The 20,793-nt window shown below is 36.2% G+C and overlaps 2 protein-coding genes, 1 long non-coding RNA gene and 1 other non-coding gene across 10 annotated transcripts in view; 2 read left to right on the top strand and 2 right to left on the bottom strand.

Moving 5' to 3' along the window:
• Nucleotides 1–751: 751 nt before the first annotated feature.
• Nucleotides 752–2,434, bottom strand: LOC111801799 (dof zinc finger protein DOF5.6). Its single transcript, XM_023685962.2, has 2 exons — nucleotides 2,166–2,434; nucleotides 752–2,011 (listed from the first exon to the last, which is right to left on the bottom strand). The coding sequence occupies exons 1-2, from the start codon at nucleotides 2,217–2,219 to the stop codon at nucleotides 1,058–1,060; spliced, it is 1,008 nt and encodes a 335-aa protein (XP_023541730.2). The 5' UTR covers nucleotides 2,220–2,434; the 3' UTR covers nucleotides 752–1,057.
• Nucleotides 2,435–8,248: 5,814 nt separating this feature from the next.
• Nucleotides 8,249–11,489, top strand: LOC111801798 (putative inactive poly [ADP-ribose] polymerase SRO5). Of its 2 annotated transcripts, XM_023685960.2 has the most exons (6): nucleotides 8,257–8,410; nucleotides 8,862–9,397; nucleotides 9,580–9,821; nucleotides 9,901–10,037; nucleotides 10,122–10,217; nucleotides 11,207–11,489. In XM_023685960.2, the coding sequence occupies exons 2-6, from the start codon at nucleotides 9,027–9,029 to the stop codon at nucleotides 11,276–11,278; spliced, it is 918 nt and encodes a 305-aa protein (XP_023541728.2). In that variant the 5' UTR covers nucleotides 8,257–8,410; nucleotides 8,862–9,026; the 3' UTR covers nucleotides 11,279–11,489. The 2 variants fall into 2 exon arrangements, with proteins under 2 accessions (XP_086982811.1, XP_023541728.2); XM_087126685.1 differs by having other exon boundaries at nucleotides 8,249–9,397.
• Nucleotides 11,490–13,881: 2,392 nt separating this feature from the next.
• On the top strand, nucleotides 13,882–15,323 carry LOC111801800 (uncharacterized). Its single transcript, XR_015422504.1, has one exon. It is a non-coding gene; the product is annotated as an uncharacterized LOC111801800 (transcript).
• Nucleotides 15,324–16,201: 878 nt separating this feature from the next.
• LOC111801564 (uncharacterized) overlaps nucleotides 16,202–20,793 on the bottom strand; it is a 5,935-nt gene continuing 1,343 nt past the window's right edge. For 2 of the 6 annotated variants that reach the window (XR_015422508.1, XR_015422507.1), the window contains exons 3-4: nucleotides 20,201–20,562; nucleotides 16,202–20,079 (exon numbers count right to left, since the gene is read on the bottom strand). This is a non-coding gene — a long non-coding RNA (uncharacterized LOC111801564). Of the gene's footprint in view, nucleotides 20,080–20,200; nucleotides 20,563–20,729 lie in introns of all 6 variants that reach the window. The other 4 variants (XR_015422509.1, XR_015422510.1, XR_015422506.1 and 1 more) reach the window with 4 other exon arrangements.

Here is a 20,793-nt window from a genome sequence, read left to right on the forward strand (position 1 = left end):
ATAATATAGGGCCCGTTTAAACCCCAACAGAGAAGAGTACAGGAATCCACTGGCCCAACACCACCCTGAAATTTCACGTGAGCATTTTCACAAACAGGTTGCAGGCGAGGCTCCGGAATCGTAATAATAATGCGATCATGGCGTAGAATTCGGCTGAAAAAAATGAAAGCAAAGGGGAGGAATCTACAATACCATGGTTTTTGTACACACACACTGTTGAAGGCCTTCTGATTGATTGTCACTACACACATATGTACACTATTTAGTCTACACGTAGAACTTTTTTCGATAAAAATAAATTGTGAATTACACCCATTGCCCTATTTGTTTGTCATGTCATTTTCAGGTTGAAGATGCCTTTTCTATCTCGATCCCCGATCAAATGGGAAATATTAACTCCCTTCGTACACCATTTATCGACAATCGGTGTCGGTGAGTTTAATCTTTCCTCTCAAGCTTCTTTAACTTTGAATTTTGATTCTATACAGGTTTTTATCTTTAATCTTAATAGGTTTATTGGACGAACATTGGTTAGCTTGACATGAAAGAAACAGGCGACAACCACTGAAATTATCAAGTTTATTGAACAACGTTCGAAGGATAAGAACTCAAACATGGTATAACTCAACCAATACATATTATATCCTTTTCTTTTACGTCTAAAAGACATGCATGAGAGGAATATTTGATGCATGTGATCTACCATCTTGATTATCATACTCATCATTACTCAAATATACTTAGAACTTAATAATCAGTCAATAATCCCTTTACTTAAAGGAAAAACAAGTCTAATTATATGATAATTACGTTCCAAATCATACTTGTTCTTTGTTCTTTTATACTACAAAAGCACTCCCTAGATAATCTTCCTCGATAACACAAGAAAAATCCTAACAGAGAGCCTTGGATTAGCCGACACAATCCCAAAGCCACACTCCAAATTAAACAAAAATCAAGACATATTCTTAAGAAACTGATAGAAAGGAGAGGAAATCAAGGCAAATAGTTCTTGATTTCATTCGAGCCATGCCCTTTTGATTCCCCTGATCGGATTTTAGACCAATGGGTTCGTTGTTGATGATCCGTATCCATTCATCATCCCATTCCAAGACGACCCAATTCCATTTATAAATCCATAGGACTCAACTTTCTCAGAACATCCCTCCTGATCTTGCCATTCCAAAGCCAAAAGCTTTGTATTCGGCTTCACTTCCATTGCATTTGGATCCTCATTTTGTTCATGTTCATAAGGAATCATCACTCCTTGTCCCATGCCTGCAGCGTTCCCATCAAGTGAGAGTCCATAAGGGGAGCAAAGGCCATGGAAACTCGGCGACAGAGCATGGCCAGCAGCGGCAATGTGATCTCCAGCAAACCCACCCACCATGGCCAAATGGTCAGAGTTTGTGGGGTTGTAATGAGCATTGCCAACAAGGGCTTCCATTTTGGAGTCCATGAAGTCGATTGGTCGAGCGGTGTGATGGTGAGCTTCAAGCATTCCTATGCTTGAGATGAAATTTGGTGTTCCAATAAGGGGATTGAACTGAGAGGGGAAGTGTACTTGATTTGAAAACGAGAGATGAAGATCAGTGGGATTATGATTATGATTATGAAGGGAAGAAGAAGAAGAAGACGCTATATGATGATGATGGATCTGGGAAATAGGTTGTCGTGGTTGTTGTTGTTGTTGATGATGAATCGGGTCACTATTGGATTTCTTAGTAGTAGTAACTTTCTTGTTCTTCCTGCAACCACCACCGACCGGGATGTTGCGGAGAGTGCCGCCTTTGGTCCAGTACCGACGACAAGTCTTGCAAAAGTAGCGAGGCTGAGAGAGGCTGTAGTTGTTGTAGTAACAAAATTTGGTATGAGTTGAGTCACATCTTGGGCATTTCAGTGCTTGGTCATGTTGAGGCCTCAACCTCCTCTCTGTCAGTGGCCTTGAACATGACAGCATGTCCCCCGATAATGACGAACAATCCATGCCAGACTCCTCGTTACCACTTCCCTAAACCAAAAACACACAACAAAAATGTCAGTTCTTTGTCCATCTCTCACAATGCCAGACTCCACTCGGCTCGGCTCGGCTCGATTCGGTTCGAGTCGGGTACTAACTAGGCTTACTCAAAAGAGAAGAAAGGGTGAGTTTTGATGATATATACCTGTTGTAGCCAATCAGAGGAGTCCATGCAGACTTGAAGAGAAGTAAGACCCATGAATGAACTGAGAAAAACAGAGGAACCCACAAAAACTTCACTTAAAACTCACTCCATTTCATTATCCACTGACAAAATGGGCACCAAAAACAGCTCCATTAATCCCAAAGAGATCAGTTTCAGAAGAAGAAGAGAATGGGATGTGAAGAAGAAGGAAGAAAAAGAGGTATATTTGAAGAGATGGAAGGGGAAAAGGGTAGCAGCCACTGTGTTAGTTAGCTTAGCAGAGAGATGTTAAGGATGACAAAAACATCGTCGGTGGTAAGAACATTTCAGTGGGTCCCTACACTGTCTGTAGGGTACCCCACAAGGAACACTAAAGCAACCAAAAGACAACTCCAACGTGGCAAAATGGAGGGCTGTGATTGGCTGAGCTTAATGGAAGAAGAAGCTGATGTGGAAGTAGTAGAATGGTGAGAATTTTTGGGTCCTCGTTAAAGAAAGCATCCCCAAAGAGCACTCCACTTAGGGGCCCAAAAAATGGAGCGTGGGACCCTTCTCTCCTCCCCCTCCTACAAGCAAGGCATAGATTCTTCCTCTCCTAATCTTATGACACTAATTCCTTCATCCAAATCTTCTTCTTTTTGTTGTTTGGGGGGGGCACTGCCAGTTTTGTTTCATGTGACTCTGTTTTTTTCTTCCTTTTTATGGCACAAGTTTTCAAAAAACCCTTCTAAATCAACTTTAGAACCAATAAAAGAGATTGACATATGATATCATATTGTAATGAATTGAATGAGTACTCCTCGTTGCATTGAAAACCCGCCATTGTTTTAAAGTTTGATTAAGTTTGACTTAGCGGGAATTATAGACATGTAAAGTGTGATTTAGGGAGTCTTTTGATGAACCTAAAGGCAATGTTTTCGAGGCGCTTGTATTCACGAGGTGTCCGATGGTTTTGCACTATTGGATTCTCGAATTCATATCCAATAGTTATATTAGGGTTATGCAAAATTTTGAATCAGCATTCAACTGCTGTTTTGAGGCTGGTGACACGTAGATTGTAGTAGTCTCGTTGGATAATTTTTCTCTAAATATGTGTGACTGCCTCGTTGAATAATTTTTTAGGAGTTTGCAGTCCCAAGGTGTTTGTCGGGTTGTTTTGCACTATTAGATCTGAAAAATACTCAAAGTGACCGGTAGGTTTGTATTGTTGGATATTGTCGTCATATCTAGTGATTATTTAAAAGCATGCAAATTTTTGAATCTAAAGGACGGGCGAGAGCTGCAATGTGACCATCTTACCAAATATTTTTTTCGGGATTGAAATAAAATATAAGATAAATATCGGAGACGGAGAATGAGGAGAGCATGTGAGAAACAAAGCTTGAGGAACACACTTAAAAGGGACCAAAGAGAAGTTAATGTCAAACCTAAAAAACAAAAGTGGAGTCTCCAACCCCACGTTGATTCCCTATCTCATACTCATTAATTTTGTTCTCTTTACAAATTTATTTATTTATTATTATTATTTTACTTTAATCCCTAAAATTAAACTCCACTCAGTCACTGTCATAATTACTCTACTAGGACTCGTAACATGGTTGTACAACACTTGTTCTCACCTTCGAGTAAGTCAACAAACTAGAATTTAGGTCGTTGTTGGCACGTGGGACATATGCTCAAGCCTCTAACCCCGTTCCTAAAAAATTATTATAGAAAACGGGGACAGAGAAAGTTTTAGAAAACAGTTTTAAGAAATCAATATTATAGGCTAACTAGTAAACAAGCGACGACTACACGTTTGATAGTGTATAACCTAGGTAATTACTTCCATGTCTAAAATTATTTGGTATAGAAAAATCAACCAAGACGATGATTATATCCAACCCCTAAACATTTTGAAACCTTCCTCTAATTGTTATGTGCCACTCAAAATAAAAGACGTGGATTTCTCTAATGGGTTCCATTCACCAAGCCATTACCTATGAGTCGGTCGGGTTTTACCCGGTGGAAGAAATGGGATATTAGAGAACGGGTGCGCGGCTAGACTCAATATGCAGGTATAAAATCCAACTTTTTGTCTTGTTCTATTCAAAAGCTACATATAATTGCTAATGCATACATAGTTCAGTGGTTAAAGATACATCGGTTCTTACCATTACAAAATTTAATTCAATCGTTAAAAATCAATTTATTTAAAAAAAAAAAATTATATTTGTATAAAATGTTTGGATAATTATATCTCATACATGAATGGGTTGTTGGTAGTGGCACATCATGATTTCAAAATCACTTGGATCCGACATTTTTTTTTTTTTTTTTTTTTTTGTCAATGAAAATTAAATAAAAAAATATTAAAATTATTCAAAATCTTGAGTTTCAAGCAACCTCCAAGATGCTGGCATCTTTCATATCTCCCTTTACTTTGCATTTTTAACCCTCCCCTTTTCTTTCTTTTCAATTTCGCCCCCCTTTTTCTCCTAAATTCTAAAAACACCCCTCGTTTTTTATTATTAAAAAAAAAAAAAAAAAAGATTCGTAAAGGCCAATAAATAATCCACGAATTCAAAAGTTTAATTTTTCTATTAAAAAAAATGGATTTGCAAAATGTTGTATTTTCTGGTCCTTTTTTTTAAAAAAATAAAATAAAATCCACCTCCCTCGCCGGCAGCGACGGTGCTTGCGGCGGCGCTACCCTTAAAGGCTCCACTTTTGGTCGACAATGATAATATTAATTAAATGATTAAATTTTATCATCTAAAAAACATTATACTAAAATTGTGTAAATGAGAATTTATATAATTTGAAGAATAAAGGGACTAAAGGATGTAAATGAACGGTGTAGATTTGATCATCAAAATGAGATTTAAAAGTGTGGTCCTGATTTTTTATGGTGGTCAAACTTTGCAGCCTCGTTATGGCTGCAGTCAACGTCACTTTATTTTTCTCCCTCAAATATTATTACATATTATTACATATTATTACATATTAAATTTTCTTCTAACGCTTTTTGTGGCTAATATTTTTATTCTCGTACTAATGATTTTCTTTTGTTAGATCTTGTAAGGATGTGAAAAAATTTCCCGAACAGACGTGTGATCAAAATAGATGATATATGCTAGCGATGAGGTTGGATTGTTACATTTTTATTCTCGAGCATGAAAACGTCCGCCCTTTTCCTTATATTTCTAGTTAAGCCTAAAATTCATTTCTTTCACTTTCAATTAGAAACCGTTCTTGATTTTTTTTTCCCCCACTTTTGACCCATACATAATCAACTTTACATACTAGACGAATCATATTCGTTACAAATCAACGACTCATTTATGAGGTAATAGATTTGACGAAATCCATTAAAGGTCTCCAAACAACACAATAACGAGAATTCAAAATACGTCGTTGTACAAAAGATCAACTTTCCATCAAGGCTACGATGTTTCGTTCTCCTCCCCATCCAATGTGGGATATCACAATCCACCCCCTTACAGGGTCCAGCGTCCTCATTGGCACTCGTTCCTTTCTCCAATCGATGTGGGACCCCCACCAAATCCACTCCCACCCCCTTCGGGGCCAGCATCCTTAATGTCAAATCACGTCGTGTCTACCCCCTTTAGGGAACAACTTCCTCACTGGCACATCGCTCGATGTCTGGCTCTGATAACATTTGTAACACTTCAGGCCTACCGCTAGCAGATAAGCTGCTAATAATATTTACTAGCAGTAGACTTGGGTTGTTACAAATGAAATCAGAGTACACCGGGCAGTGTGCCAACAAGGAAGCTCAAGGTCCCACATCGGCTCGAGAAGCGAACAAAGCATTTCTGATAAGGATGTGGAAACCTCTCCCTAACAAACGTTAGGGTTGGGCCTTGGGGGAAGTTGAGTTCTACTAGTGGCCCAATTGAGATGAAGTGGGCTATGGGCTTTTTTTGGTTGGTTAATGTAAAAAGGCTTTTCAAGCTTATTGGGCTATGAAATTGAAGCCCATATAAAAAAATTAAAAACAGTAATTCACCAATTTTTTTCCATAAAATAAATAATAGTAATTATATAAAATAAATAAATAAATAAATAAATATATATATATATATATATATATATATATATATATATATATATGAAAATTAAAATTAAAAACCTTGCCCTTTAATAAATTAATTTTTAAAAATACAAACTACCCTTATAGGTAAATTTCAAAGTAAATTTCTAATTAAATCGGGTCGTAGAATAATCCGTAGAATATTTACTGAAAAAAATTAATAACAGTATATTTTTAATACATTATTTTTCTTGTCAGTTAAGTTTACCAGTGTGAAACGATATCTAGCGGGACAAAATCAATTCTATTTGTAAATATTTCGAGATTCAAAGTATTTGATAGAAAAGTTTAGGAGAGGGACGGAAGAATAAATCAAAATTATATTCTAAATTATAATTTTAATTACGCAATAATCGAAATTTATGTTTAAATGTAATTAAAGTTACCCATAATGTATTTATTAATTTAATACAAATGAAAAACTTTATAATAAGTTGGAGGTGTTACATATTAATATTATTAGATTACATATATATATCATATGATATTTTCTTCTTTTCCAAGGCACAGCGAACCAGTTGACCCAAGTGGGCCCCACTTGAACCTTCTACTTATGGCATCTTATCCATAAAATAATAATTGCAAATAATTCAAGCTTAAAATATATTATAAATTATTATTATTATTACAATATTAAACCAAAATTTATGTATATAAATTAAATTATTTTTGTCTAATATTTAAAAAATGATATTGTAAATGGAAAGTTAGAAGTAAAATTAAGTAGGAATATTAATATAATGATATTTAATTCAAAATGATTTTATTATTATATAATTAAATCGGAAAATGATGTATTTATCTTATTAGAATGTAATTGCCCGCTAACCGTCAGTCTCCTTTACAATCGAGCATATTCAATCCTCTTCCGCTCTTCAAGCCTAAAAGCGATTTTAAAAGGAATTGTCTCCAACCCTCGCCAATCTCAATCAACCCTCGTACTTACTGGAACACTACCCGGTATCTAGCTCTGATACTATTGAGCTAACAGATATTATCCACTTTAGTCCATTATGTATCTACAGATAAGGGAAAAGATGGCGGGTCATAGGATTTATTATTAATTTATTATTAATAAAAAAAAAAATTGGTATTTAATTATTTACCCATGGTCTTCTTTATAAATCTGTGGGGGAACTTTCCCTATTCTTTTTTTTTTTTTTTAATAAATTTGATATATATAAAAAAAATATTTTAAAATTAGATTCAAATAAATAAAAATGTTATAGAATTAAACAGGCTCGATTATTTTAGAGTTCAACGTCTAAGGTGGAAGGGTTTAAACGTCGTTCAATTATTTGAAAAAAGAAATAAAAACGACAGTAAGTTATACGTACAACATTTTAGTATTTTTTAAGGGTGTACATGGGTTAAGTTGGATTGGAGAATCGTTTGGACCAACTGAAAATTTTAGGTTAGTTGAGTCGGTGACTTAAACAATCTCAGTATAGTTTAAAACTCAGCCCTCTATTCTCGGGTTGGGTCGGATTTTCGAGTTATTTTTTGAATTATCTAAAAGAATTATATTTATCGATCATACCTGTTACATCAATGACTAAAATCTCATAAGACTCAAATATCAGATATTCACAAGTCACAACGCATCACTAACATCGATTATAAACACCAAATATTTTCAATTTTTATTAAAGTACGATAAGGTTGAGTTTGGTTGTAGTCTTATTTTCGAGTTGGTCGAGTTGGTCGGGTTGATCTGACTCAATTTTTTTTGTAAGGTTTAGGATGGATAGTCTAAGTTGGTCGAGTTCTCGAATCATATGAACACTCCTAATATTTTCTACTCGGTCTTGATACTCAGTATCTATCTCAACCAATTGAGGTATGAACGTATTTATAGATATACATGAAATTTTATTAAATTAAATTGATATGGTTACCAACTTGAACATAAAGTCTTGCCCCTACGAGGGTATAAAGGTAATTTCACAATACAGGAATTATAAATAAAACAGGGGCCTCCTCGATTACGGAGTTACTGCTCCACGGACGCAGGCTTTGAACGAAAAAAATCAAATGGATTTCCGCAAAAACTAATAGCGGGGCACCGCCCATCATAATCCCACAAACCGCCCAATTCTTTTTCGACCTTATAACTGCCAATTTTGATCTTGTTCTTCGTCTTCTCCAAGTAACTCTTTCCAATTCCTACTCTCTCTCTCTGTTTGTATTCAAATTCAACTTTCCGTTTACGTTCATACCTGTTTTGTTTCTTGGGTCTTAAGTTTTTGGAGTTAACCGACTTGCGTTTGGCGGCATATGATTACTGGGTTCCATTTATTTGTTTGTGTCTTCTTCTTCTTCTTCTTCTTCTGTGATTTTCTTTCCTCTGTTTCTCGTTCTTGAGTTGGGTTCTGTGTAGATTTGATTCTTTTTCACTAATTTTGCGATTAGAATCGCCATTGATGAGTTTCTGGTTGTTTTTCGGTTCTGTATAGCCTAGTTTGGGATATCTCTGTTTTAGATATCTGGGTTTTTCTTCTTCTTGTACTCTGTTTTAGATAGCCCAGTTTGGGATATCTCTGTTTTTGTACTCTGTTTTCGTTGTTAATCGTGTATTTCAATCGATGGAGAACAATCAGGATAAATGTCGGGAACGGTTTCAGCAATTCGGAAGTGATCACTGTCTTGCGAATGGAGTTTCCGACCATGATGTTTCCGACCGATTCTCCGACGCCGGAGATTCGACTGATCCCGATCAGGACTCGGTGGTTTCGGACTCTGAAAGCGGAATTTCAGGGCCGAGTATGGAGCATGTGGAATGGATCAACGAGGGTTTAGTGAAACTTGCTGAAGAAAAGATCTACGACCTAATCAAGAGAAAATTCATAACCAGTTTCGGATTGCTCGGCCAGGAAACTACGGTCTCTGCCGTTTACAAGAACAGCCATTCGACCCATATTGGGCAAGCCCGGCTGCACACGTTTCAGATTTACTTGCAAGCAATAGCGAAGAAAAATGGGGGGAATGCTAATGTCAAGTACGCTTGGTTGGGGGCTTCGAAGGATCAAATCAACAGCATTCTGGGCTATGGATTTTCCCATTGCAACAAGCTTGAGAGTTCTCAATCTCTTGGTAATGGCATTTACCTCTCCCCTGATGATCATCCACTTGAAAGGTTAGTCTTAAAAGTAATATCCACGATCATGTTCTTCGTGATTAACCCTTTTGAGTTCATGTTCTTCTTGTGAATTTAGAACCATTTGATTGTTTGTTTCAAATTTGATGCTTAACCCATTTGAGTTTATGTTCTTCTTGTGAATTTAGAACCCCATTTGATTGTTTGTTTCAATTTTTTAGTCTGGAAGATACTGTTGTTGATGAAGATGGATTAAGACATCTATTGCTTTGCCGTGTGATATTGGGGAAATCTGAGCTTGTTCATCCTGGTTCTAGACAGAATCATCCATGCTCTGAAGCGTTTGATTCTGGTGTTGATAATCTCTTTGCACCAAAAACATACATAATTTGGAGCACAAACATGAACACTCACATCTTGCCTGAGTATCTAATTAGTTTCAGAATTCCTCCTCGTTGGAAAGGTTAGTAAATTCCTTGGAACTTGCTTTCTAGACTTCATGGTTTGATTCCAATTTTAATGGCGTCTTCAATTACTCTTAGGTGCTTTGAAAGCCAAACAGCCTTTGAGAATGCCAACCTCCCCTTGGATGCCATTTCCAGCTCTGATATCTGTTCTATCTAAATGTCTACCTGCCCCTCAAATTGACATGATTACTAAGTATCACAAAGATCACAGGGTATGTAAACTTTGATTTGATCCATTTGAATGTAACTTTTTATGGGTATGGTTGATCTTATTATGTTCAGCTTCTGAATTCTAGGATCATAAGATTTCGAGGCACGAGCTGATAAGGCGAGTGAGGCGGATTGCGGGCGATGATCTGTTGATACATGTAATCAAATCATCAAGAACACAGGTATTTGATTCTTACTTTCCTTGTTCTTTTGCTTTGGAATCTGTTTATATGCCCATGGAATATGATTGTTAGCTTAGAGTTGGAGAGAACTTGTTTGTATTATAATCCAAACACTTTGTTCCCTTTCATATCATAACAGCAGAAGGCTGGCCTATGAACTTTCTATGCTTACTTGGTAAGCTATGTAGAATCTTTGCTTTTGCTTGTGGAAAGTCTTCATCAATCACTTCTGGCATCTGTATTAAAAATTCCTTGCTTTTTGGCCCTTGAAGTTGTATTTGAGATCCCGGTTGGAGAGGAGAACGAAGCATTCCTTATAAGGGTGTGGAGACCTCTCCCTAGTATAAACGTTTTGAAATTGTGAGACTTAGACGGATACGTAACAGGCTAAAGTGGACAATATTTGCTTAGCGGTAGGCTTGGGCTGTTACAAATGGTATCAAAGCCAGACACCAGGCGGTGTGCCAGTGAGGATACTGGGCCCTTGTGGGCTTGGGCTGTTACAAATGGTATCAAAGCCAAACACCAAGCGTTGTGCCAACGAGGATGTTGGGCCCTTGTGGGCTTGAGCTGTTACAAAGAATATCAAAGCCAGACACTAGTCAGTGTGCCATCGAGGAGTTGGGGCCCCAAGGGAGGTGGATTGTGAGATCCCACGTCAATTGGAGATGAGAACGAAGCATTTCTTATAAGAGTGTGGAAACCTCTATGTAATGGCCCAAGCATTCCTTATACCATACTCTCCCTAGAAAATACGTTTTAAAATCGAGTTAGGATAGGAGAGGTGCTACTGTAGTTACTGTAACAGGCTAAAGCGGACTATCTAGCTAGCGGTGGACTTGAGCTGTTACATTGTTTATCTGTTTCTTCCTTTTGTGAATGAATTTTCAAATAAATGCAACCCATATGGAGAAGTGAAGTTATTTGTTAGATTCCATGAATCGTGGAAAGGCCTTAAGCTGATGGCTTGGCCATTTTTGTTTGTGTAGCAAAGCAATGGAGCAAGAAATGGACAGAGAAGAGCAGCAGGGAGTGTAGATTCACCAATTTTCTTGGAGTAGTTGGATTGGAAGCTTGCAGTTTCTGTTCTGTTTACCATAAAATGGGAATGCCAAGAAGGAAAATCGACGAACAAGTTTTAGTTTGAATCGAACCCGAACATGTACCTTCGTAAACGAGTTGGTTTCTTTTAGTTCAATCGATCTATGTTTGTGTATATAAACCCTTTGAACTTTATGATCAACAATTTAGTGACAGGATGATTCAGTGCAACGTATGTCCTAACACAAAGTTAGAATTCTAGCCCTTCTAGAGGGGTATCTCACTGATGGCTCGGGCCCCTCGGAAGGGAGTTGTGATATCCCACATTGGTTGGGGAGGAAAACGAAATACCCTTTATAAGGGTATGGAAACCTTTCCCTAGCAGACATGTTACATGTTTTAAAGCCTCGAGGGGAAAAGCCCAAAAAGGACAATATCTGGTAGCGGTAGGTCTGGGTTGTTACAAATGGTATCAGAGCCAAACATCGGACTATGTGCTAGCGAGGAGGCTGTTCTCCGAAGGGGTAGACACAAGGCGGTGTGCCAGTAAGGACGCTGGGCCCTAAAGGAGGGACATCGATTGGAGAAAAGTAGAGTAGGGGGTGGATTGTGATATCTCACGTTTGTTTGGGAGGAGAACAAGCATGGAGGGGAAGTCCGAAAGGAAAAGCCCAAAGAGCAGTGGGTTTGGGCCGTGAGGGGAAGCCCGAAAGAGAAAGTCCGAAGAAGACAATATTTGCTTGCAGTGGGCTTGGGCCGTCACCGGAGTCTTATTGGACTTTAATAATTAATAATTTATCCTAAGGTATTATTGGACTTTAATAGAATGGAAATGTTAATTTCCTTTATCAAATTATTACAAAGATGAAGAAATAATTAAATTACTTTTTTTTTTTTTTTTTTTTTTTTCCTTTTACTTTTGTACACGGGAGAATATTATGCTAAACGACGTCGTAACAGTAATAGAGCTGACGAGGCAAAAGGCAAAGGGACGTGATACGGTTACATGTACGCGTAGAATTTACATGCGTTTTGATGCTTAAAGATCTACACGTGTCATTCAGTGTGTGGAGGTCGGTGATATATTAGCTCACCTTCCATTTTACTATAACTTAATTGCCTTTGTTTCTGGCGGCACACGGAGCTCTCCTGTTGGCCAATTTCACCGACCCAAAAGGCTCCTCTTATATAGAAGTATTTTATCGAGTATAGACCAAAAGGGCAAATATGGAATTGTAAAAAAGATAAATCATGTTATGTCGAGACCGACGAGGATGCAAGGCTAAACCACCTCCCTCGAACCCTCAAATTCGTAATCGAGTCGATAATAGATGTAGAGTTAATAAGTGAGTTTTGAACATACTTCGATGTAGAGATGCTCACGAGAAGGGTAGAGATAGAGAAGCCTTTCATGTCTCGTCCTTGCCTCTTATTTTAGTTTTCATCCCAGTCCCTGTCTAGAAAAGAAAACTTGTACTTTAGTCACTTTTTTACTATGCCCGACTCAATAATTTTTTTGACATTTGAGGATTTGTCAATCTATTGGCATGATTCTGATACCATGTTAAGAATCACGACTCTCCACAATGGTATGATATTGTCCACTTTGAACATACGCTAAATTAGCTCGGACTTTGCTTTGGGATCCTAAAAAACCATGATCATTCCCTAAATTAGCCGACATGAGACTTTCATCCAACAACCACTTCCTCCATCATTTCCTATTAAAACAGACATTTCCTACCCGACCCTCTGTCTCAAGTGTCTCAACCTTAGTGGGCGGTCGCCGTAGTTGGTCTTTCAAAGTCAACCAACCCAACCTTTAAGCTATACACAATAGTTCCCCAATTACTAAACGGTTTAAATATCCAAAATATCTACTCAACATGTACGTCCTATAACCATCCTCCACGTGTCATAATATCTCGCGTTACGTGTCTCGGAGGTAAAGAATTTTAAAAAGGTCCCATTATTTATTTTAAATACCAAGAATAATAATCCATAAAGTTGTTAACTTTTTTATTTATTTTATTTATTTATTTCCATTTTCCTTCTTAATATTTAAATTCTCAATTTTTTTTTTTTTATTTTACTATAAAAAAAAAAATTTAGAATAGATATGTACAAAAACCAGGACCAGGAGTCGAACCTAATAGATGGTGATATCATTCACTATTTCCTCATACGACTCAGTCTCGAGAAAAGACTTTTCGAACCTGCAACATACAACAACAATTCACGAAGTGAGTTACTGTATACGGAAGCTGAACCTAAAGCTATGCTCGAAAAATAATTGTCTATACACTAATTTCGAGAGTTGTATATATACTAATCTCGAGAAAGGGAGGAGTCGAGATGGTCTCCCTGAAATAAATTTAATTTTGAGTATAATGATCGGTAGATTTATTCGATATCTTTATAAATTTTATTTACCTAAAGTTCAATTTTCACTTTTTCTTTGTGTTTTTTTTTATGGTAAATAATTTTTTTGGTTAAAAAAATATATTTTTTTTATAGTGGAAAGTGTGAAACGCTGCGTTTTAGTGGCGCGTAATTGTCAGAAGAAAAAAGTGGAAAAAGAAATTATTAGGAAAATATAATTACCAAAAGGGACTGCCCATTATGTAATTCTGAGAAGGTTTAAGCGTTACATTTTGGTCATTTCACTTCTTTGTCTCTTCTTCTTCTTCTTCTTCCTCTTCTTCTTCTTCACCTGTGTGTGAAAGAAAATGGAAGTTGCAGTTCCAGGCAATTAGGGCAAATTTGAGGAATCTCAGGGACTGTAATGATGCAAGGCGGTGACGGTTCGCTGTTTCTTGCCCTCTCTCCTAGCTTTAGCTGCTACTCCTCCGGCAGATTTGCAGAAATTGCCGTCCGTGTCGTGGAGGAACTCCGTAAAGAATCCGATTCTGATTCCTATATTTTCGACTGGAAACCTGACGCCGTCTCTTCTCTTCAGAACGGAGCCGAACCGGAAGAATTCAACCAAGAATCTCAACACGATGATAACGAAGAAACAGAGACTGTTGCCGGTGGAAACAGAGACGACGATTTCGAGTTCGAGTTCGCGGTCGTTCCTAGGGAGCCGCAGGCGGTAACAATCTCAGCCGAGGATATCTTCTACAATGGTCAGATTAGACCGATTTATCCGATCTCGAACATGAATCTGTTAATGAACGGATCGATTGCCGATAAGAACTGCAACGTTGATGGCGAGGACAACGACGGAAACTTGAAGACAGCGAAGCCGAAGAGAGTTCATCGTCCGTCGCTTGGAAAACTGATGAGCAAAGAGCGTGAAACGAATTCTTTCTCGTTGTCTGAAGCCGACGAGCTTGACGGAGTTCTTCCTGGAACGTACTGCGTTTGGTCGCCAAAGGAATCGCTCGAGAGATGCAAAAAGAGCAATTCAGCGGGATCATCGAAGAGATGGAAACTCCGAGATCTTCTATACAGAAACAACAGCGACGGAAAGGACAACTTCCTGTTTTTATCCGCAAGCAAGAGAGTCGAGAAAATCGCTGAGGTCTCAAAGGCCTGGACAAAGAAATCGTCGGCAAAGTAAAACCTAGCAGAGTCGCCGCCTCCACCGCCGCCGCCCCCTCCGCCGCGACGGCTGCTACTGTCACTCCGACTGCCGCTGACGAAGGACAACACGTAAAGAATACGTCGAAAGGAGCGGATAAGAAGAGTCGATCAATAACAACACACAGACAAGAAATGGTGGATTTGTTCATCAATGTCAATGGTACGAACAAAAACTCGCATCAATTCTGAACATTATTAGGGTTTCAAACAAGATTGATTTGGGGAAGAAGAAATTGATGAAAAAGAAAACCTAATTTGAAAAAAAAAAAAAAATTAATTAATTGGTTTTTTTTTTTTTTTTTCCTCTGTTAATTTGTGAAAAATCATCGTTAATTTGGAATAATTAATTTAATTAAACGACAATTTCCTACCAAACAGAAATAGCCAATAATATGTATGAATGAGTTGTAATATTGCCATTTTATTTTGATAATTATTTATATATTTCTGAATATGAAATATTTAATTTTGACCTTATTTTTTTTGGGTTAAAACCTTGAAAATTGTGAAAATAAAATATAAAAGGCAATGAAATATTGGCTCTTCTTTCTTAAAATAAATATTATTGGAAATATTTGGAAATTATTTATTTATAATATTATTATTTGTAAAAAGTATTTTCTTCATTTTACAATTTGTTCTTTCTTTTTCTAATTTTATTTTTAAATTTTGATTATTTATCTTATTGTTTGTATTGCTTTATTAGAACCATAGTCTTTCTTTTTTTCTTTTTTCTTTTTTTAATTATGGTTTATCCAATGTTCAACCTTCATTTTTTAATCTCGGGTTTTGTTTGAATTAAACTTTCCACTCAAACAAGTTATCAAATTGAATAAATTACTCTCGTTAATGAATGTTGGATATATAATTCGTTTTTGATCTATTGGGCGTTTATGTTTGTTCTTCGACAATTTTGTGAGGAAGGGGGATGATTTGTGCCTTTTTGTGCAATAGATACCAGTAGAAATTTGAACTTTTGGCTTTGAAAGGATACGAAAAAATTATATTTTTTTTCTAGGTTAGAGCTTTCTCTTCCCTATAACTTATTGAGTTATGCTTAAATTGATAATAAATAATTTAGTGATTATTTTTTAGATACGCGATTATGGATGTTTTTTTTAGTTTCCAAATTTTTAACTTAGATTTTGAACCCTACTCGAACTAATTTTTGTAGGTTGGTTTTATTTTTATTTTATTTTTAATTTACAAGCAAAATTTCGGAGGGTATCAATTTATCCACTCGAGTAAATCGAGGTTTAAAGTTGAAGTGTCAGATATGTAGTCTTTTGTCATTATTCCTTAGATATGCTTTGTTTTTATTCTTCTTATATATTTTTATTTAATTTTTTTATATATATATTTAGAAATAAACGTGTCTAATAATATTCTTTGATAAGGTTCGAAAAGTTAAGTTTGAAAGTAGAACACTTTCGATTTATAGAAAGCATATAGTTGTATTTATCCTTCATATAAAGTCGATTAATCACTTAAAAGGGGAAAAAAATGAGGTTTTAATATTAAAAGAATTCCAAAATTTATGATTTTATTTGGTGGGTATATTTTATGTTACTTAGTTGACTATACATTAATTAATGTGTTTTCATTATTAATTAATGAAATTAATGACTTTATATATTGATTAAGATCGAGTTGGGTTGGTGGGTTTGAATTTATCAGAATGAAAATGAAAGAAGGGTAGAACTGTGGGTTCAATCTCTATATTATTATTTTTTATTATTATTTAATTTATTATTATTATTATTGCAAGCAATTCCATCTTTATATTAATTATCTTTCAATTATTTGTTGAATTATTCAAATTACACTATTTTTGGCATAAATACTGCCCTTTATTATTATTATTATTATTTTTTATATAAAAATTGCCGTTCTCTAAAACATACCGAAGTAAAAGAAAGAAATCTAATTAGATATATGTGATGTTCCAAGTTGGTTAGGGAGGAGAACACAAACCACCATTTTAAGGGTGTGAAAACCTTCCCCTAGCAGAGACGCTTCCCCTCAAGGGAAAGCTCTGCTAGCGGTGGATCTGAGTCGTTACAAATGGTATCAGAGCCAGACAACAGACGATGTGTCAGTCTTCTCACTGTTCCCCGAAGGGGGTAGACACGAGGCTGTGTGCCAATAAGGACGCTGGCCCCAAAGGGGAGGAGAACAAACCACCATTTATAAGAGTGTAGAAACCTTCCCCTAGCAGACGCGTTTTAAAGCTTTGAGGGGAAGCCCGAAAGGAAAAGCTCAAAGCCCAAAGAGGACAATATCTGCTAGCAGTAGATCTGGGCCGTTATAATATATCAGAATAAATAAATGTATAGTTATAGTTCTTATTTCTACCAACTATTATATTAATTCAAATATCTTTGTATGGGGTTACATTTATTAGAATTGTTGTCATGAGGTCGACTAGTAATTCAACGGGAACCAAAAAACGGGAGGGTATCACGTTGGACAGAAGACGATCCAAAAGGCAAAGGCTCATCAAAGAAGGATGGCATAAAGATACATAATTATTAGAGAAAATTGCAATCAGACTAATAATAAAATGGGGTGAGACAAGTAGCTTGCTTCCAAGCCGAGCTTGTTCCAAATAATCATGCCTTTGCTCGATTTTTAATTTGCATTTTTCTTCGAAATATATTTCTATCAATCAAATTAGTCATCACCACATGTAATATAATACACTAAGATTAAAGGGGGAAATCACAATCATTAGAAAGACAGACAATAATCCAACAGCAAAAGCTTTTCTCTGCTTTGGAAAATGGGACAGTTCCCAGCAGAGTCAGCCTACCTTTGAAGTTGTAAACATAAGGCTGCAGCCTCCGGCCAAAGTAGCGGCGCCGCCGTCGACCGCCGCATCTCCTAGCACAATCCAATTCCAAATAATAGGTAATCAAAACAGGCTTGGTGGTGAAAAAAGAACATTACTCTGATTTCAATCACAGTAAATAAAAGCTTTTCCCATTGGAATTGGAAAACATTAGTCCACCCACAGTTTGACCAAAGGAATAAGAAAAATAAAAAATAAAAAATTGTCTTCCTACTACTTTTAGAATTTAATTTTTGATATTTTGTCAGTCTTACTAGTAATATGGTGACTGGGTTTGGGTGTCCTAAAAAAGGGAGTCCATCCTTATCAACTAAACAACTACAAGTATGTCGAGAATCAGTCAGACACAAAGTCAAATTCGCCAACTATTTGACACTTTTCAAGACCTATTGAACATAAAAATTGAAATCTACCTACAACACAATTCAAAGACGACACGAGCATCCTGATCAAAGTGTAAAGAACACAATTCAAAGACTACACATCATAATTTATCGAAGAAGCATCCTAATCAAAGTGTAAAGGGTGAGGGTGGGCAGGCAGTCTTAAACCACTAAAGTTGGGGTTTTTGGGTATGGGTAAATTCCTTGTAATGAATGTTTGTCTCTAGAAAGGTAGAAAGTCAAATAAGGGTAATAAAAAAAACAGACATATTTGTTCATGACAATGGCCAAGGGTAGAAGTAAGACTAGACTAGTAGCAGTGAAGTGTTTTTTGTCGTTTGGTAGCGTCAATCATGTAGAGAGAGACAGCAGTTGTTAAGGGAATAATGAAGTTTCTTTCCAAAGTGTAAGCTCCAATATCTGCACTGAAAAGTTTGTTCTGTCTGATTGTGTCTTTTTGGTTTTCCAGATTTTCTAAAATCAATAACCAAAACGCACCCATGTGCATCTGCAGAAACAGCCCCACCTCTCCCATTTTTCTCTTCACCCAAAATCCTCACTTTATTTTCTAGATTCCCAGCTTCCCACCCCAGTCTCAACTACCCCCACAAAAGCAAAAACAAAACCCTGTTCGGGTTATCATTCAGAATAAAACTATGACCCCATAGTATTCAAGATGTCAAATATCTATGTGGTAGTTGTGTCCCATAGATTAAACAAAAAATTGAAAATCTACCTGATATGGAATGGAAATCACTACAAGGGGAGTAAAATTTGGATTACCTTGTTGATCGAATATCTCAAAGCAAGAATATTGTTTGACATTCGAATCACTCCACAAACAAGATCGATCATGTCTAGCTTGAATGATTCTTGTTGATCAAATATCTCAACGTAAGAACACTTGTTTGAGATTCGAATCACTCCACAAGCAAGATTGATCATGCCTAGCTTGAATGATTCTTGTTGATCAAATATCTCAACGCAAGAACACTTGTTTGAGATTCGAATCACTCCACAAGCAAGATTGATCATGCCTAGCTTGAATGATTCTACAAGCAACCTAAATTATATAGAATTGCAAATAAACTTAGCCATTGGCTAAAGAAAGCACAAATGCTCCTTTTTACTATATTTTCCAAGTCTTCCTACAAATACAACATACATGGCTTTATATAGCCTCAAAATGAAACTACTAAAGACATTCAAATAGTTGTAACATTCATACTTAATGACCATAATTAACCATTATATAATTGTAACTAAAGTAAATTAAAAGTCTTAAAATACATTAATGAAATACAATAAATCTAAATTACTCTAAATTGTAATCCACCCAAAATTTATAACATGAAACTACATTCTTCTTCAATGTGGCATGAATTGAAATATTTTTTGATAATTTCAACAATATTTTCTTCACATCTTCATTGAAGCATATTGTATGATTGATATCTCTTGATTCATATCACTACCCGTTGCTACCATTTATGATCATGAATAATATAAGAGGGATAATATGGATCCAATTGGAACTAACAAGTGTAACAAATATAACCGAAAAGTCAAGATATTGCAATAATAATCATCATAATGTTGGACTGATCAAAGTAAATGTTGCTGGACTAATCTATAATTGACCAAAAGACTTACGGGTAAACTTCATAAATTTCCACAAAATGATAAAAGGATTTTGTTCCACTATTAAACTTCTAATCAAGAAAGTGGTTGAGGAAAAATGGTATAATTAGGACCTCTAAACGGATAGTGACACCTAAATGGGTTAATAGATTAAGCAGATGCATGATAGTGACCTTGCAGCTACAGATGAGTATCTCGGAGATCTATAGACAATGTTGTTGAATAGAAATTTTGGTACTCACATTGCAATAGAAGTATCACAGTATGCAGACTTGACTTGAAGCATCCATTGCACTGACAGATGAGAATTCTCCTCGTGATTACTTTATCTCATCCCATGCAAATCGTTTGCATGTAACTATTCAATATCATTACAAAAAATTAATCGCATCAAAATGGATAAACAAAAATGAACAGATTAAACGATCCTGAAATCTGAACATTGCCTTGCTTTTACTATTAGCACCTTTTTACCATACCTCGTATTTCATTCAGAATCCTGAATTCGTCCTAAACCTGGTGTCCCATTTTTAAGAATCCCTTGAAACTAACTAGCCAAAAGTGGAAGTCTGATCAAATGACAATGTTTCAGTCTGGACAGTTTGATTTAGACCTTTGGATATCTTCAGCTGCTTCTGGCATTGAGAACCCATGGCCGACTAATTGGCTGCTTATGTATTCTGACATTATCTTGCTGCCTCCTCCAAGATGCTGAACCGCCACCGTTCCACAAATAGTTCGTCCCATAATTCTGTACCATGGAATAATAACCTTGAATCTGCCTTGGCATTTCGCATAAAGGATTGGAGTTACTCGGAGCATGACTGACTTTCCAAGGGGGCTGCAATAGTGGACACAATAAAGATTAGTTTCATTTCATCGAAATGGAAAAATATTTATTCTTCGTTATATTTGGGTACTAATATAAAAATGCAAAAAACAACAAATAACATATTTAACATATGATCAGTTGAAGGACATTCAAATGCAAAATGCCAAAAGACATACACGCACTCTTTTCAGATATACATTTTTTTAGTGCATCCTCTGCTGTGTCTCATCCTAATGCGTA

This window comes from Cucurbita pepo, chromosome 9, assembly GCF_057944985.1.
Source record: "Cucurbita pepo subsp. pepo isolate OVF chromosome 9, ASM5794498v1, whole genome shotgun sequence".
Classification (NCBI taxonomy): Eukaryota; Viridiplantae; Streptophyta; class Magnoliopsida; order Cucurbitales; family Cucurbitaceae; genus Cucurbita; species Cucurbita pepo.